The sequence below is a fragment of the Oryx dammah genome, unplaced genomic scaffold, assembly GCF_014754425.2.
Source record: "Oryx dammah isolate SB20612 unplaced genomic scaffold, SCBI_Odam_1.1 HiC_scaffold_27, whole genome shotgun sequence".
Classification (NCBI taxonomy): domain Eukaryota; kingdom Metazoa; phylum Chordata; class Mammalia; order Artiodactyla; family Bovidae; genus Oryx; species Oryx dammah.
In genome coordinates, this window is record NW_024070211.1 from 32,630,563 (window position 1) to 32,643,756 (window position 13,194).

The 13,194-nt window shown below is 35.3% G+C and overlaps 1 protein-coding gene across 1 annotated transcript in view; it reads left to right on the plus strand.

Moving 5' to 3' along the window:
• ABCA12 (ATP binding cassette subfamily A member 12) overlaps positions 1-13,194 on the plus strand; it is a 203,365-nt gene that overhangs the window by 97,174 nt on the left and 92,997 nt on the right. The window contains exons 8-11 of the mRNA XM_040228568.1: positions 1,413-1,525; positions 6,387-6,462; positions 9,666-9,784; positions 11,240-11,346. Coding sequence (XP_040084502.1) covers positions 1,413-1,525; positions 6,387-6,462; positions 9,666-9,784; positions 11,240-11,346 — 415 coding nt within the window. The remainder of the gene's footprint in view (positions 1-1,412; positions 1,526-6,386; positions 6,463-9,665; positions 9,785-11,239; positions 11,347-13,194) is intronic.

The following is a 13,194-nucleotide window of genomic DNA, read 5'->3' on the forward strand; positions in this document are numbered from 1 at the left end:
TAGAGAAGCAAATAAAATTATAATTCTATAAATATGCATGCTAAGTTGCTTCAGTCACCTCTGACCCTTTGAGATCCAGTGGACTGTAGCCTGCCAGGCTCCTCTGTTCATGGGATTCCCCAGGCAAGAATACTGGAGTGGGTTTCCATGTCCCCCTCCAGGGAATCTTCCTGACCCAGGGATTGAACCCTTGTCTTTCTTTTTTTTTTTTTTTGAACCCTTGTCTTTCTGCAGCTCCTGCATTGCAAGCAGATTCTTTACCACTGAGTCACCAGGGAAGCCCATAAATAAATAGATATATGTTTATATATCCATACACATACCTACTAGAAATTAGAGAACATTCCAAAGTTAATGCTCTGAATATAATAGTCATTCATGGTTAGGAGCTAAAATTAAAATGATCTTAATTTAAATATTAAAAATTCCAAAAATATTGTAGAAAGTATATGCACATGTGTTGCTGATGTGACCTTTTAGTTGACTAAGATACATATGGAAGAGCTATTAGCTAATATGTACTACATTTAACTTCACAATAGCAAATCCTTAACAAAGCCTTTTGTTCTAAGTTACCACTCATATATATATATATATATATATACATATATATAGCCTCACGGTATTTGTGAAATTCAAACATACTTGTACAATGCTAACATTTTTCAAATGTACCAATGACAATAGGAGATAAAAAAAGAGGCATTTCTTAAGTCAGTAATTGATTTTTTGGAAATACTGAATGAACTCAAGCATGAACAAGTAAATTTGCTGATTTTTCATTCCCAGTGTAGACTGCCCATCTTATTAGTAACATAAAAATCCTGGGAAGACAGTGCCAGTTAGTTTGGATATTAATTTTGAGCTACCCCTTGGAGCAGTGCCTGTGGGCTACTTAGAGGATAGAATGCAATCTCTAATTAGGGCAAGCTGCCATTAAAAAAAAAAAAAATTAACATTTGTTTAGCTAAAGATAAATATTTATCAAATACTTAATTAATAATTATTTTTGAAAGTGGATCCTTTATCTGGGCTTAATTTCTAATGAAAATAATTTCCAATATTTAATTTTTTTCCTTCAAAAACAAAAAAAGAGGTATCCTTTTATTGGAAACTGCTGTTTCTAACCACTTATTTTTAGATTTTAACAACAACAACAAAAAAACTGATGTGAACTTCACTCCTTACTTTAAGACCTTTTAGACTTTAGAATCCTGTATGGTTCAAGAATACTTTGTTGGGATTTTGTGCATGAACAGACAAACAAGCAATTACATGACAAAGCAGCATCTTGTCTTTTATGTTATAAGAATAATTTTCAATACTGTAGCTATTTTCTTCTTGAATAACCTTTTGTTTCTGTCTGCAAATGTTGAAATGCAATCTGGTTTAATTGTTTTTCGACTTGTTAGTGTGCTGCTGGTTGTGCAGAAGGTTTATCCACGTGTCACAACTAACGAAGGTTTCAGAACTCTCCATAAATCTGTTAAACATCTGCTGTATACCCTGGACTCCCCATCTGAAGGTATTATATTCCTATCTTTCTGTATTCAATTCTGCATTGCAATTCTGTATTCAGTTCCATTAGGAATAAAAAACAAAATGCAACTGAAGCAACCATTTATGCACGACATTATTCTTAGGTGGGAACATATGTTACCACTAAATCTGGATCTTTAGCTAACCAAAGTGTGGAGACAAGGAGAAATGGTTGGAAAAGAGGCTATGACTTTCTAGGATTTTTATTTTTATGAAAATGGTCTCTCTTAGCTATATTATAAAGCTATGTTTATGCTTGGTACAAAAAAATAAATATCAGAGAAAGGGACTAAGCCTCAACAAGTAGATTTCTACCACAACTTTTTGAACAAATGCCTACACTGAATTGTAGTACTTTTGCCCTTTTTCCCAAAATTTGACTTTTTAATCAGAATGAGTCTTTGGATAAAACTCATCCTTCAGCCAGCCATCTTGAAAATTCATGATGGACATCAGAGTGTGAATAGATCAGTATAGACCTACTGTCCCACTCAGTAAGACAAACGATAGCATCTTGCTAGTGAATCAGAAAAGATCATCTTTGCATATAGAGAAGTGCACAGACACACACACACACACACAGCCATATACAGACAAACATTTAGGAGTATAAGGAATAAATCCCTACTTCACAAGTGAAATGTTTGGTTAGTATTTACTGCTTCTGAATGAGTTTAGGAATGGGCTTTCTCAACTGCGTTTGTCAGCTTTTAAGTATGTAGACTTGATTTTTGGATTATAGATAAGTAATCAGGTCACAAGCTGATTGTTTATTACAAGATCTTAAACTATTTTCATATAAAATGCTGGTTTTAAAGGATTTAAAGACTTCTTGAAGGAGGATCTAACATATTCTTGGATACCAATTTCTTAGTCTACAACAATTTTTATGCCTTCAGTCACAGAATTAATGACTAGCTTGCAGGATTGATTGTTGTTAAATTCAGTGGTCTTCATGAACATTAGGGTTAAAAAAAAGCCTTGTGCTTTTAAGAAAAGGTCCAGCCCAGAAAAACCAGGCAGTACAATAACAAACACTAATTATTTCCTCTGTACATTTTTCTGTTTGCATTTTAAAGACTTGAGAGCATCAGATTTCTCCTTACCATTCTTTTCCTTTTCATCTTCAGACTCACACCTTATAATTGTATAGAGGGATAAAGTTGAAATTTTTGTTACAAAGGACATAAGTTCTTTAGTGCCTTAGAAGCCAAAGAACCTCTCATTAACTGAGGCAGCAAAACACTTTTCCTGATGAACAATATAGCTCAATTTTCAATACTTAACAATGGCCATGTTGCATTTCTATGATTATGCTCATAATTTTGACATGTGTTAAACCATGCCACTGGATAATCAAAATGACAAGGAAATATTAATACATTAAGGATATATGTTTTTATTTTTAGAATTAGATGTGCTTATATTTGTTTTTAAAAATTTCCTACACATGTGACTTCATCAGTCTAAAGATACCAATGCCGTAGTATTAAGGTCAGTTCCTATGTCACTAACCCCAAGCCCCTGCATGCATGCATGCTTGAGCAGAAATTTCATGACCTTTGAAAAATTATTCCAAGTATTTTTGGGAATCCTTCAGGAAACCCAAACTTGTTTTGAAGTACAAATACCTGCCATGTTGCCCAAGCCACCCATGCTTACTCTTTTTTTTTTTTTTTAATTTAAATTTTTATTTTTACTTTATTTTACTTTACAATACTGTATTGGTTTTGCCATACATTGACATGAATCCACCACGGGTGTACATGTGTTCCCAAACATTTAGTGGTATTTGTGAACACATGTCTCCCTTGGCTTTACAGTAAACAAACTGGAGTGAAATGGTCACTCAGATCAGAGTTGCTTGCTTGGGTCCTCTCTAATGATTGACAGGACTCAGATAGCTTTAAATGTCTCATTCTCTTCTTTCAAATGAAGAAAGTAGAAAAAATAAAAAGGTAGTGTTCTTTTTGTGTGTCGATGATAAATATTTTATTATCTTAAGTCCTTTCTATCACCAAAACAACTCTATAAGAGGTATTTATTATCCCATTTTGCAGACAAAACAACTAAGGCAAAGGAAGGCTGGGCACTTTGCCTATGTTATACATCCAGCAAGTGACTAAACTGAGATTGAGAGCCTGAATCTGTCTATGCCCAAAGCCAGGTCCCCAAGCTCTGTTAAATGGCCTAACTCATATTTACCATCTGAGACATGTACACACTTGCTTCTAGGATACTTCACACAAGTACTTGCCACCACTAAGCCTCAGAAGGGCTCCACTTTCAGCCATAGAGTGGGATTCATTGTGCCAGGTCCCTTCTCACATGATACATTTTCCAGTAGCCATCGCTCCACTCCTCTCTGCACTCCATGTCTATTTCTAATTCAAACTTCCACACCCCATGTCTACTTTTGATTCAGCCTTGATTATGAACACACTTCAAGGTTTTTTCAGAAGCCTCCTCAGCAACCATGACAATACGGAGATGCTAATAAACATTTGAGAAGATGTTTTAAGGAATCTTAACTTCCTGTTTTAAGGAATCTAATTCTCAGCTTTGACCCAGTAAGGATCCCTGCTTCACTGTTCAGTATTTCCATTTATAAAACTGAGTTTTGAGGGTGAAGATTACCTTTTTTGGCTCATTGAAGTTTACTCTTTTGCCAAGTGGTAAATTACATGAAATTACATCTTTAAACAAAAAGCCATGTTTACTGGTGAAAAGAGGTTATCTGTGCACTAGATTTATTTCTCTGTCTTTGGGCACCATTTTTATATATGCCTAATTCTACAAATAAAAATAAAACCTTGCTTTTTAAAGGGCTGTAACAATTTCCACTTCATTAAAACCCATTCAATATGGTACTTCTCAGATACTTTAAAGTCCAGAAGGACAAGTGCCCAGAGGGCAAAGTCCATATTTAACATCAAGGTCAAGCCTATAATTGATATATACAAAGTTAATTTCTATTAGCTATTCATTTTAATAATCTGATGAAGAAAAGACATTCCATAACCATACAGTATAAAAATGCTAATGGACTCAGTCATATAGTATACAAATGCTGATGAACTCATAGGAGTTCAAAGTGAGCAAGATTTGATCTTGGAAAAATGGTCTTATATACTTTTACACTGCAGAAGCATAAATCTTTACAGAGTCCTATCCTGGATTATTCTATATATGTGCTCAGTTGCTAAGTTGTGTCTGACTCTTTGCGACCCCATGGACTGTAACCCACCAGGCTCAGACTCTGTCCATGGGATTTCCTAGGCAAGAATACTGGAATGAGTTGCTATTTCTTTCTCCAATTCTATATATGGATGCCAATAAATAATGGTTATTACCATTATTAATTAGGTTTATTTATACTGAGTATCTTCTTCTTGGTCCTTTCACTCACTGATACATTGCTGTCTTCAGAGCAATACTTAGCTGTCTTGAGCAGAGAAGAGAGGGACTCCTGCCAGAGAGGAAAACTGAAAAAGCCATTCTGCCAAGTTACTAGGGATGGTACAGACATTACTCAGACATGACTGATACCGAGGAAGACAAGGTTTTTAATTCTGTGAGTCTTTTACATGCATGCTTATTTAAATAAACAAAATTATCAGCATGAGAAAAGTACAGATGGCTGCCTAGTTTTGTGCTACGACCTTTTTAGAAGACTTTAGAACACACCAACTAGAGACAATGGGAGAAGTATTAAAGCTATCAGTAAAGTACCCTATTGAAAATGATAAGGCCAGTGTTGAAAAATGACAGCACTGGAACTTCTGGATTATTTATGAGGAATTGAGAGTGTCTACAAGAACAGTGAAATAAGTAATACCATTTCCTTAAAGGAGTTGAATGTGAAAGCATTGGATTTCTGATGTTTTTATTTATGCAATAGCCATTTTTAAATTTTGCATATGAATGTTGTTGGACTTACATTTTTTTTATTCAGAAAAGTGTATTTTTTAAAAAAATTTTAATTGGAAGAAAATTGCTTTTTGTGTTGGTTTCTGCCATACAGCAACATGAATCAGTCATAATTATACATATATACTCTCCGTCTGGAGCTTCCCTCCCCTCCGCCTATCCAGCCCCTCTAGGTCACCAAAGAGTGCCAGACTGCACTCCCTGTGTTATAGATGGACTATTAGTCAGCTACACTTACCCTACAATGATAGAATGCTATGCAGCAAGCTGACTCAGGGACCCATTTAACTTCTAGGGGCAATTCTCTGTGTTGAGTTAGATCTTCATAGATGGTTTCCATTAGACACAACTTAGTGATTGCCTTCCACACTCCAAACCTCACATTATTTGAGACCACTCAGAATGGTTCTATAGACATTAGTTAATTTGCATTCACAGCTGCATTCAATTGAAATCACTGGCTGGTTTTGAAAGATAAAAAATATAGATTAGTGCTGGCAGATGTTTCCTAAGGCTACATTCTAGACAACTGAAGGCAAACAAACGAAAAAACCCAGTGACTCATGAGATTGAAATTGGTTTCCTTTGATTAACAAGTCACCAAAGTAGTCAATCTGCATTATGATATTTGAGTCATCTATGCATACAGGTCATAGGATAAAATAATGTAATGGTTTGATGCCCAGAGAAATAATTTGTTAGAAATGCATATGCCCAACCATTGAGATTATTTCAGTTGGGGGGCAATTGATAAATACATATTTTAAATGTTTCCAACTGAGCTTAGACATCTCTGTAAAGTTGTTTGGAGAAAGATTCTGCAGACTGCCTGCTTTTCTTCCCATTAATTTGACCTGGGATGATTTTTACTTAGAAAAATAAATCCTTTAATGAAATGCTAAATGTTATCTCTTTAGGTGGCTCTGATAATACAACACATTTGTGGGGTGAGGAAGATGGACAGTCACTATCCCCAAGCAGCCTGGCTGCACAGTAAGTCTTCATTGGTTTGTTTCTAAATTGGTAACTAACTTGACTGAATAAGCAAGCAGCACAATTCATAAACATCATTCTTTCATCAGTGTGTAAGACCATGGAATAGAAAAAATCAACTATTGACTGAAGAAGTAAAAAGTTAAACTTGAAGTGCAGTAAAGTTGAAACTTGTTTTTTGGTATTATTCAGTGATACTTTTAGATAACGCAACATGAAGATCTGGTTTTCAGTTCTAAGATTGCATAACTAGATCCCACATGTTCTGTCTGGATAGGTCACCTTATGTCTATGAAGAAAATCTAGCTGGAGGCCCAATTTCCAAGTCTTTTCAAAGTCTTTCATCTTCATATAAAAGGTGTAAAAGTCTCCAACTTTTTACATTACTGTTGATCTCAGTTTTAAAAAATTGACATTAGACATCAAAGCCCCAAGGTAATGCAAACTTTGTTTGCTTCAGTAGTATTCAAGTAGCCAAGATTGTTTATAAGTTACTTAATTTTGGACTGTTTGTGGTTCATGTAAATGTTTATATATTTACCTATTCCTGAGACAGTGACTAGGCAGTGGAAATAACAGCAGTAATGTTGGCTTCTAAGGACCATTAATATAAGCAGTTCTCTGAAGTAACTAACAGTTATGGTAGAAAATTCAAGCAGTTGCTTGCAGAAGCTCACTGAAGTAAATTCATATAGTTCAAGGCAAATTTAGAGACTAGGTGGCCTGTTATGTAAAAGTTGTTTTGGCCTGATAAATTATCCTATTGAAATTATTTGACTTTAGTCCCAAAAGATATGTTTTTGTGGGCTAATGAAAATGGAAACAAATAGTAGGACTTATTTTTAACCATTCATTTCTTTTTCTAAAATAGAATCTATGCAATTGTTTATAAACTTTCTATTAATCAGTGAGAAGTTTCCCGACTCTGGGTAATTCTAGGAAAAATTTTTCTATCAACAACCACCTCCTTTTTCTGCCCCTACATCTCTCCTCTAAGGTGCCTGAACCAGATGTTTCTCCTTAGAGCAGTCTTGCAACCCTGGGTAATTTTCCCCCAGACAGGATTCCATATTCCAAAAAATCAAGTCTTTTAAACACATTCCCTATATAGCCAGCAAAATATTAAAAAAAAAACAAAACAAAAACAAAAACCTCTGACTTGAGACAACTGGATACTTATTGCTGAAGCCAGGTATCTTCATCAGAGCATTGGGGGCATCCATAGCATTGATAGTGCCAGCTATTCAGATGTGAAAATTATACAACAAATGTAGTTGGTAGCTGACAGCTAGCTGACAGTTTATTAGGAAGAATTCATTACTTTTAAGTTAGCTCTTGTTGACATTGGTGAAATTAAGGGATTTCTTACCTTTGGGCTCCCTTTCCATTCCCACTTAATCACAGAATGGAAATACTTGACATGAGATAAAAGTGTTTGTAGTCCAGAATTTTCTTTGGAAAGCTGCTCAGAAATATTTTTTCCCTCATAGCTCTTCTCCTTCCTCCTTATTTTTGCACTAAAGTTACTTTTTTTTTTGTTGTGTGTGTGCATGAACAACATGCACGGATATATCTGTAAGTTCATCTTTTTTTGTAAGCATTCTTAGGATGTAGGTAACATTTTATATAAAATATGTAAGTTAAATGGTTTAAAGAAATACTTGAGATGTTTATGCCAAAACAGTTGGATATCTTAATTTTTGGTATATATTAAATATAATCTCAAAAATTTTGGTAATCAAATGTTCTTCATGGAACTAAGATAATGGCTGATATGATATTTCAAGGTCACTTTTAGCTCAATATTCTTCTATTTAAAGCTTGAAAATTTGTCATGAGAAGTTCTTGTGCTATTTCATTTGAAAAGTTAGAAAAATATTTTACTATTGAACATGGCACTAAGATGGAAATGGCTCAATGCTATAATAATTATGACAAAGAAGAAGACAAACACAAAAGAAAGAGAGGCTATAATAAGAGGAGAGTCTCTGGTCAAAGAAGTGCCTGAACAAAAGCAAGAAAGCTCAGGAATGGGTGCAGTTTTTCTAAACATGGGAGCTATGGACTATATTTAAATGAAAGTCAGCCATCTGACCAATAAGCTGTGCCCTGACTGGTAATTGTTAGAGACTTTTCTTGCCATAGATTTTCTTGTTTAAGTTCCTCAAGGATCCAGTGTCATTAACCCACATCCAAATACCCTGAGACTTTAATGTTAGTTCAGACATCATCCTACATGTTTACTGGCTATGCCAGGATGAGTCTCTTCCATTAGTATTTGAATAAAATCTAAGTTAACATCTAATATAACTAGTTAATTTGTGTGCTGTGCAGTTTGATTCAAAATAGATGATACCCAAATCAACCATTGACATTTATTCTGTCTCTGCTGTACATCAAATTCAATAATAGACACTAAGGGAAGAAATTAAACAATAGAGATGCAGCCTCACAGATGAAGTGACTGAGCGTGTGTAACATGCACAAATTTACTCACATAGCTTTGCCTCAAAAATATTAGACTATGTCCTCACATGTGGTCGATTTGAAAGGAATATACAAAGTGGTTAATTGGGGAACTCTGAGTTGGTTGCTTGAAGAAAAAAAAAGGAGCTGACATTATTTAGTTGGATTCTACCATTTCTTTTTAATCACAACTACATGAATTTAAGTTATTTAGAGAATGTTATAAGAGGAGGGGACCTAGCAGATCACCCAGCCCCCTATCTCTCATTTGACAAAAGAGGAAGCTGAAGTCCAGAGAGGGGGTTGCCAGATTTAGAGGAGAAAGGAAAGGAAAGAAACACGCAAGACTTGTGGGATGTACTTACACTGAAAAATTATTTGTTATTTTGCTGAAATTCTGTTTTAACTGGGATCCCTGTCTTTTATTTGGCGACGCTAGCCCAGTGATTTTTCTTTCAAGTAAACATGCCTAGAAATGACCTTAAGATCACTTACACTGGATATTAAAGTAATTAGATATAACGGTAATGCCCATGGAAAAGGTAAATACTCAGAGAATCCAGAGTAGTGCTGTCATTGTGCAGTTGGGCTGGATGGGGGAAGATGTCCTACTTGCCGGGGTTTCAATGCTCAAGTCAACCAAATGCCAGACAACTAGGGACTCACAGGATCGCAACAAAATAGCTTTACTTTATTTCTATATGTCTTAATTTGCATCTTCTTTTCTAATTCTGTAGGCTCCTAATACTGGAAAAGTTTGAAGATGCCCTCTTAAATATATCAGCAGATAGTCCTTATATCCCTTACCTGGCATGTGTGAGAAATGTCACTGGCAATTTAGCCAGGGGATCAAAAGGTAATGCTCTTCTTTCTTAAGAGTCAAAATGCTACTCATGGTTTCTAATTTTGTTCTAAAATGAAGTCTTATATTTGCTTTAAAGCAGAAGAAACTTTTAAAACCTTCGTTTCCATATCCATCTGTTTCAGTGGTTTTATATATGAAGTAATATCTAATCATATTATTATATTACTACTCCTGTTGCAGCTGCTAGTACCACCTGGCCACCTGGACAAAATTTAATGTATAATAACCATATAAGAAATAATGTGAGAGTAAGTAAGTGAAAGTCACTCAGTCGTGTCTGACTCTTTGCAACCCCATGGATAGTCCATGGAATTCTGGGTAGCCTTTCCTTTCTCCAGGGGACCTTCCCAACCCAGGGATTGAACCTAGGTCTCCGCACTGTGGGCAGATTCTTTACCCACTGAACCACCAGGGAAACCCAAGAATACTGGGGTGGGTAGCTTTTCCTTTCTCCAGTGTATCTTCCCAATCCAGGAATTGAACCGGGGTCTCCTGCATTGCAGACAGATTCTTTACCAGCTGAGCCATCAGGGAAGCCCCAGAATACTGGAGTGGGTAGCCTATCCTTTCTCCAGCTTATCTTCCTGACCCAGGAATCAAACCAGAGTCCACTGGATTGCAGGCAGATTTCTTTACAAACTGAGCTATCTGGGAAGCCCAAGGTGACAGTGACCACCTAGATAAACTTTTCATGTCTCCAGAATTAAGAGTTCACATAACTCTCCATGACATTTTCTATACCTTTAAACTTAGATGTCAAAAAATAATAAAAAAGATAATGAAAACTTCCAAAAGCAGATGTAAATTACATAAATAAAGTCATTTTTGTAGCAGACTATTTTTTACTTCCTATCCTTACGTACTTTGTTTTCCATCTTCTACCTACATAGAAAACTGTGAAGATTACATTTAATCAAATATTTCTTTTTCTTTTTTAAAGATAAAACATCTATTGTAGGAGATATACATTCATTATTCCTACACCAAAATAGGTTTTTTTTTTTTTTTGAGACTTAATGGCAAGCAAATAGCACAACAAATATTTGAGTGTGATCTCTCTATAACGGGCCTGAATTAATCAAGGGTGGAAGGGCATATTTGTATCACAGTGATTATACAACCTATTCTCTCTCAAACCCTTCAGCTTAATAATATACCCCAAATAAAAGCATATTCAGTTCACAAAGAACCAATACTGTGTAGCAACTTTGCTGGAAATATTTTTGTCTCTAAGCAGAATATCTATGAATATTTTAAAAATAATGAACGCTATAGCCTCCATGGTTCAAGGAAAGATTAAATTTTCACTCATTTTATAGTTAGATTCAAGTAGGCTATTATCTTAGAAAAAACGTAGTAATAAATTAGGATGAAGGTATCTTTCAAATAGATTTCCTAAATGACCTTGCAGTTCACATAAGGTAATTCTTTTCTCCTCTTTTACAGAAAGTTTAAGAATGCTGCACTCTACAATTCGATTTAAAAAATCTTTTCTTCAAAATGGTTCCTATGAGGATTACCTCCTTCCAGTTCCTGAAGTCTTGAAATCAAAAGTAAGCCATGAAAGGGGGAAAAAAAAAAGCCCTCAATACTTCTTGTAATTCTATAGAAAGATATATTTGTAATTTTAAAATCTGTATATTTATAAGTCTTATTCTTATTTGACTCTAGATTAATGCTAGAAAGGGGGTGACGAGTTCTGGTTGGTGCTATGTAATTGTGTTTTGTTTTTAATTGGTGTCTGTCTCTGTCTGAAATGACCCATAAGAGCCTAATTACAGAATGCAATATGTAAAGGAATGACTCCTGATATACTTGTCTCATTAAACTACATGATTTTAAAAGGCATTAAAAATTTGATTTCTAATTTGAGATGTCCCTAGATTTTAAAGCTATAAATGTTGATTTCAAAGCTAAATGTTTTAGACTTCACAGTATACAAAAATCTCAGAAATTGACTCACCTTATTTTTATTATCATCAGAAGCAGAAACCCATAAATCATATTAAAATGTATGATATTGAAGAAAGGGGGAAGAAGCCACAGGAAAAAAATGTTAACTCTGAAGTTTGAATTGGTTGGCATTTGTCTCTTTTTCTTTGTTTAGCTCATGCATACACTATGCAGGTTCCCATGAAATCCACTCTATTTCTTAAATAACCCTATTAAATTTTGAAAGCAGCTTTCTGAGTAAGAACAGCAGTTTAATTGGATTTATGTAGCCATGGATAAAGTAAAATTAGAACTGGTTTATTCAGTGCAAGCAGGATGATGTCTGTATAGTCAACATGGTTTAATTAAGCAGGCATAGAAAACATGTGTCCCTGTATATTACAAATAAATATGCTAGTTATACTAGACTACCTACATTGTAGGCTTAGTCTTCTACATGAATCAAATTTCTAGTGTACTTAATTTAGCACTATCTTGGTTTATATGAGAGACTTATGTCTTAATTAAATAGGAAAGAAGTTTTACATTCATCTGGAAAAGACCTGCTCATCCTTCAAGGACAAGTTTAAATGTCACTCCTACAATATCAGAGTATCTCCTTTCTCCCTGTTTCCAAATAAGGATAACGACTTTGTGCACATATCATATTACCCATTCATTCATTCCATCCATCCTCTGTGCTCCCATAATGCTACTCTATTTATTTAAAAGATATAATCTCTAACCCCAGAGTCCTTGTAATCAGTCCAGCAAAGGAGATGTTAAAGCAGATCAGTGATTATAACACAGTGAGACAAGTGTTGTGGTATGTGGTTGGACAGGATTCTGTATATGGAGGTGGTATATCTGACTTCGATTGCAGAGGATGAAGGTGGAGAGAAGTTTCATGAAGGAGATACTCTTTACTCTGAGTCTTGCCAGGCTGTGTAGGATTATGTTAATAGTCCTACATTCCAGACATAGAGATGTGAGTTGGTAAGAAAACAGAGGTGTGAATCTGAAGGACAGCTAGGGGTTACCTGAAGTCATGAGTCCAGCTAGAGCACAAGGTGCTTATAAGAGAGGCAGGAAAGGAGGCTCAGATCCCCAAGGCCTGGGGGATCAAGGAGTTTGTTTAGTCAAGGAATTTGAATGTGATCCTGAAAATTGTGAATTTGAAGAAGGTAAATTCCTCATTTTAGAAAAAGATCTCTCTAGGAGACTTGTGGAGGACAGACTGAAAGAAAGCCAAATGGGCTATTTTTGCAATAACCTAAGCAAACCGTGAGGCCCTGTAAGATGTCAGTGGCAGAGAACAGAAGAAAAAGAATGTCAAGAGCATTGTAGGAGGTTGAGTTGACCCAGCTTGGCAGCCAGTGGCATGTGAGGCAATAGGGAAGTGGAGTCTCCAATTACAGTGAGATTTCTGGCTTTTGGAATTTACTACTTAGTATTATAACTTCTTGTAT